The sequence below is a fragment of the Nelusetta ayraudi genome, unplaced genomic scaffold (genome assembly GCF_046127955.1).
Source record: "Nelusetta ayraudi isolate G7.1 ecotype Tasmania unplaced genomic scaffold, CSIRO-AGI_Nayr_v1 ptg000078l, whole genome shotgun sequence".
NCBI lineage: Eukaryota > Metazoa > Chordata > Actinopteri > Tetraodontiformes > Monacanthidae > Nelusetta > Nelusetta ayraudi.
Genome location: NW_027466128.1, coordinates 276086 through 282253, shown reverse-complemented (window position 1 = coordinate 282253; position 6168 = coordinate 276086). Strand labels below are relative to the sequence as shown.

General features: G+C 49.6%; 1 protein-coding gene across 3 annotated transcripts in view; it reads right to left on the bottom strand.

The window, feature by feature from the left end:
• Positions 1 to 2088: 2088 nt before the first annotated feature.
• arb2a (ARB2 cotranscriptional regulator A) overlaps positions 2089 to 6168 on the bottom strand; it is a 138322-nt gene continuing 134242 nt past the window's right edge. For all 3 annotated transcript variants that reach the window (XM_076043864.1, XM_076043863.1, XM_076043865.1), the window contains exon 11: positions 2089 to 3284. In XM_076043864.1, the coding sequence (XP_075899979.1) occupies positions 3124 to 3284 (161 nt within the window). In that variant the 3' untranslated portion in view covers positions 2089 to 3123. The remainder of the gene's footprint in view (positions 3285 to 6168) is intronic.

Here is a 6168-nt window from a genome sequence, read left to right as displayed (position 1 = left end):
GGCCACATCAAGACTTTAGACACAAGACCACCCAAATAAAAGCAAAATGAAAAATATCAATAATAAGTAAATAAATACATAAAAACGCCCAAGAATTTTAAATCGACAACGACTTATGCAAAAATGTTCGTCCGATTCATTGCCGTGTGTGTGTGTGTGCGCGTGTGCGCGTGAGAGCGAGATAGAGAGAGAGTGAGAGAGTGAATGCCTCTCCTTAATCAGCGGCCTGACACGGTGTGAGGGGGGACTCGCCTGGTTCCACTTGTTGTTCAGGGGTTAATGGAAAAGATTTCTAAAGATTTATTGAGGGGGCGTTTAATGACCTGATCGGTTTCACCGTGTGAAAACAAATGATGCCGTAAAACCTCGCTGAGTCGCAGGAGCGGGGGTGAGGAGGATGGCGTGGGGCACACGTTGCCAAAATTAATGACTAAAAAGGAGGGAACGACTGTTAAGTCTGTTTTCCTCCCCGGCGATATAATCCGTTTAAAGATGTGACTCTCTTGCGGAGGTGCCGACCCGTTGGGCATAAACACTTTTCGCCCGCCAAACTTTTCTTTTCTTTCTTTCTTTTTCTTTTTTAACTGGCAGATGTAAAACGGGTTGAAATAGAGTCTAACCCGAGAGGGGAATCGACAAAAGTCGAGTAACAGCGACTGGAAGTTTTTCCTCCTCCAGTCGGATTACTTTGCCTGAATTGTCGTGTGGTCTGAAGAGTGAGGTCTTTTTTTTTTCACCTTTTGCTTCATGTTTCCCCATGACTCTGATCCTATTTGTATAACATTTTAAATGTTCAACAACATCAGTGAAATTCAGTGTAAACACAACAACAGTAATAAGAAATAATGAGACAAAAAAAGAATTGAGAACATTTTTTGTTCCACACAGATTTGATAGTTTAATTACAAAATAGACCAAAAGGAATATGAGTTGCACTTTCTTAATGAATCATATCAGAACGACAGAAATATTAGAGAAAATATTGAAGTTGGCAGGATGCGCGGTCTTCTTGTATTTAACTGTGAAAACCTATAAAACATCTGAAAAAAAGCGCAGCCAAGAGAAACAGCCAAAGAAACAAAGAAACAAACAAAACAAACATCCCTTTTATTCGCAGACTCTGCTTTGGAATCTCTTAAATCCGTAGCTCCGTCCACATATGGCTTTTCTGGATATTATCAAGAAAAGAGGACAAAGCCTTGTTTATTCCTAAAGCAACAATACGCAAATTTATGTAGTGAAAAGGCAGCTGATTGGAGCTGAAAAGCAGCAAGATGAGCAACGGTATCTGAAAATGAAATTCATCAAATAAAATAATAAGCCGACTTTCTCTGCCAAAAACCAGAGGAGATGTGAATCAAAAGCAAATTAAGCCTGCAGCCATCAGCCACAGTTGTCTCATTACAGCAGACAGATAATCCACAAAGCCTTAAACCATAACACAGCGGGAGGCAGAGGAGGCAGGTTTAATAGTGTAAAAGTTAAACAATGGTCAGCATCCGACTTAAGAAAAAAAAAAAGTAAAGGTAAATGTTCAAGAATGTCTCTTGAGCTTTGGGGAAGATTTTCTATTCGCTGTGAGTTGGAAATGTATTCCATTAAGCCTCGAGTGGTTTATAAAACACGGCAGCCTTGTGGAAAAAAAAAAAAAAGTTGTGTTTTTGTCACGTAGTCAGATTATGTGTAGCTGAGCAGGGAGCCGATTTTGTCACTTTAAAGTATACAAGAAAAGTACTTTGGTGGGCTGCAGGAAAAAAAAAAGGTGGTGGTGGTGGTGGTGTAGGTACGTTACAGTGCTCCAACATCTAAGGAAACATCATTCAGGCTTAGAATAATATTGAAATCTGGGATTTCCTGACATGTGTAAGGCGATATATTGGGGCTTTATGAGTGTTGCGAGCCGACTTGTGGCTCCTGTTAAAATGAGATATCCCTCAAACCCGTTCTGATGCGTGACTTTAAGTAATTTTAAATATGCTCACTGTCCCCGAATTTTCCCATATTCAGCACAGGTTGTCCTTGTTTTATTTGTTTCATCACATTCAATCAGCCGGAGGCATCAATTTCAAGGATATCAAATTGTATTAAAAAAAAAAAAAGAGCAGTTGTTTATAATATACAGAGACGGACTGCAGACCCTGTTGTAGATACTGTAAGCTCTGAGAAGTATTGGCTTCATATTAAAAATCAAATAGCGGCGAAGATGAGACGCTGCCTTCGACTCGAGCTCAAAGTTGAGAATATAAAAAACACTTTTTTTTCTAGGAAAAGTGTGAGCAAGCCCATAAATGCACGGCGCAGAGATGAAAGAGTTTATAAAAAAACGACTGTGTGTAGGAAGGAAGAAGTCATTAAACAACAACAGCCTCTCTTCAAACAAAGTAAACGGCCGCTAGTTGAGGAGCAATCTGCAACTCTCTGGCTTACAAACGAAAACCTTAAAACGATTTCTCTCTTTTTTTTTTCAAAAAAGGAAGAAATAAAAAAAAGGGGGCCGCGAATGAGAGAAGAGATGGGAACCTTTTGGCAGCGAGAGCGGCTCAGGCTTTAGGACCTGGGGGTGGAGCGCGGGAGTGGCGGGTGAGTGGGGGAGACAGCAGTGCAGACTGGAGGCCAGGCGGGGCATTAGCTCAGTTCGGGCTGATGTCAGGACAATTAGAGGTGCACCAAGGCGCATTGTGCACAGCGCCTGTCAGCCCTAATCTCCACCGCCACCGCCGCCGCCCGGACCCGCAGCCGGGCCGCGGCGGTGCGCAGGGGAAGCAGCGCCTAACACTCCGGGCCCATATTGCTTTGACAGTTGCACTCGTCCAGAAGTAATGCAAAACGTTATCGTACGTACACGCGGTGACCCTTTAGTCTTGTCTCTGTCAACAGCGAGGATACGGGTGGGCGCGAGCGAGCGAGCGAGCGGCTGGGGGAGGGGAGGAGGAAGAGGAGGAGCCGAGGGAGAGCAGCCGCACTCGGGGAAAGACGGAGGAAGGTTGCGCGGGGAGAAAATAGATCCGTAACCCTTGCCTTTCTTTTGTTTTTTTCTTTTCCTTTTTTAACTTGCCCCTCTTTGAACCCCTGCCGCCACCCCCACCACCTCCCTTCCGCTGCCAAATCAGTTTTTGTTGACTCCTATAATTCCTGGTGTTTGCTTTTGAGGGAACCGCTGCGTGTGGTGACAGCGCTGGAGGTCTCCTCCGCCTCTTCACCCGCTCTTGACTCCAGGGCCTCGGCGAAGAAGCGGAAGATGGAGTCGAAACTGTTCCAGGAGGTCAGCTCGTGTCGCTCCGTGCCTGCGCGTCAAACAATGGAGACAGAGACAGCAAGCAGAATGGGATGAGAAGGGTTGAAGACACCACACTGTGTTGGAACGGAGCACAAGGGACCGCCACAAGTGTGACGAGCTATCAGTAAAATCAGTAAAAACTGGCTCAACTTTTATTTATACTATTATCAAAAAAGAACTGGCCTGTAATTCTAAGCAGCAGCGTGCAATCACTTTTGCAATTTCCACAATGCGTGATTGCGACCATTAAGAAAACCGATGACGTGAAGTTGAGTGATATGATGTGACGTTGTGGCCAGGCGCTATAACAAATTATTGCAACGTGATAAGTCTTTGCATGTAAAGCCGGTGTGATTGGCCGGTGCTAGCGGTAAGTGATGCACTGACGTTACTGGTCAATGAAAAAATTGCTGAAACCAGAAGGCTAGATTTTACATCCTCGTCTTGGCGACTCAGCGGTTGAGGATGTTTACAGCCATCCGGGGGAAGACGTGGAAACGCAACAGTCCCAACGCGAGCGTTGCTCCAACCGGGACGGGCCCAGTACGCACACACGCGACGTGGTTCGCTCGGTCAGCGCTTGCCCGGCAGCGCTGTCATCGGTCGAGTTCACTTGAACCGCTGCCAGATTCCATAAACTTTTCTCGGCTCTTCTTCGAGATGCGATGTCAGTGAAAAAAAACGCAACCGCGGTCCCGCATCAGCGCTTCTGAATCTCCCGCCCAATCAAACCACTTTGCCAGAGGTAACCGCAGCGGAAGACGACGTCCGCTTCACATAAACCCAAGGCACTTGGTGCATGTGAGCCATGACAACCTGTGACCCCCTTCCCCGTCCGACCGCCTTCAGTACGTTACCCAAAGCGGATACCCGATAACGCCGCTGCGCGTCCCCGTCTTTCCGTCTCGGGCCGCTGCTACAATGGACGCAGTGAGCGAAACCAGTGGAGCGGCGGCCATTCATCCTGCGGGGCTGATTAAGCCCCGCAGGATGAATGGCACAGGACACAGGGCGCAGAGAGCGGCGGGCGTATCGGGTGGTCCGGCGGTGGGCGTGCTGGGTTTCCCTCTGACCTCCTCCGGGTTAGCCAGTTCCCAAGTTGGGCAGAGGGGGTATTGGGGGGGGGGGAGGGGTCACACCGGAGCTTGAAATCTGGTACATGTGCTTTAGGTTCCTGTTGGCCTCGGAGGGGGCGGTGGTGGCGGTGGGTTCAGGTTATCGCTGGGCAGCTTTTTCACTTGGACGGCTCACAAGCTAAATGGCACTTCCTGTGTCCGGCCGTTGCCAGCCCCCCCCCACCGCCGCTCCTGAACACCCTCCGTCTGAGCGCCGACCGCGCCGACAGCTCGCGGCTCGCAGCTGCCGGTCGTTCCGGCGAGAGGGCGTGCGCGTGGATAATGGCCTCGCCCACCACCGCCACCGCCATCGCCACCGCAGCCGCCGCCGGCTAGCTGCTCAGCTGCTTAGCAACGCAACTGTAACCGGACATGAGAAGCCATATTGAGGTGGCCGCCGTCTTTTTTCCCCCCCCCAGAGGGAGAAAACAGGGTTCACAGCGAGACGATAGTGAGAGTTTCATCCCTTGATAGATGGATCTGAGAGAAAATTTACATGTGCTTACAGGCAGAGGGGACGGCGCAGCCGAGTAATGAGTTTAGGTTTTTTTTTTTTTTTTGAATCCTTATTTGCGCACTTACGGCCGCGCTCCTTTGTTGCTGTCGGGACCCGCCTTTGTTTTCGAGATAGGGGAAAAATTAAAAATTGCGCCCTGCAATTTCCTCCGGGGGGATTAAAATATAAAAAAAGGATAAGCTTTACAATCTGGAATCAGTTAGGGCAGTATGAAAACAAGCGGCCCCAGAAGAGACCAGGGTTGTTTTTTTTTCTTCGTTTTTTTGCGATTCGCAACCGACGCGGATGAGCCGAATCAGCCGTGCGTTAAGAATTCCTTTGCTCTTCTTCCGTCTCTCCTCCCTCTCTCTCTCTCTCTCTCTCTCATTCCTGACTTCCTCCCTTCTCCTTGGTGAACATGTAAACGGCTATAAAAAGCCGGAATGGAAGGCTGCGGGGATACAATTAGGAAGCACCTTAAAGGCTCTGGCACCGCAGACAGGGCCTCTGACGACCACTGCGCTGACCCCGTGTTTATTAGATTGACCCCCCACCCCCAACACCACCCCCAACACCACCTTGCCTGGAGGCACTAATGGACAGAGCGCGTGCGAGTGCGCGGTCATATGTGTGCATGAACACCTGGCTGGGTGGTGGTGGTGGTGGTGGTGGTGGTGGGGGGGGGGGGGGGTTGTGGTCCGAGGGTGGGTTCGGGTGCCTGTTGATAGAGAGAGACCCTCGATGGCTGGGAGATAAGGGGACAAGGCTGGATGCCCCCCCCAGCGGACCCCCATTAGGCCGCCTCGGGTCAAATTCACCAGCCTGGCAATGATGGGAGTCAATAAGCCCTGCGACTTGACCGGTGCAAGAGCTCCACACAGCATCCATCCATCCATCCATCCATCCATCCATCCAGGGGAAAACAAAAGCACCTCCTCTAATCTATCATTTATATCCAATTTGAGGTTTCGCAATCTTTATTTCCTCCTCTTTCCCCCCCGTCGCTGCTGTTTTTACTCGTGTTTTGTCGCCCCCCCCTCCCCACCCCCGTTTTTTTTTTTTTGCGCCTACAGAAGCGATCAATGCCGCAGTGCTCTCTCATTCACCCTGAACTGGCGATGAACTCCTCCGGAACGCCGCCAGCCTCTCCACCCTATCCCATCGCAGTTCGGGGGTCACCGGGGGGGCGTTTCTGTGCCAATATGCAGATGAGCCTGTGCCCCTCCAATGACTCTGGCACGAAGCTCCACCCCCACACAGCCCCCCATACGGCGGAGTGC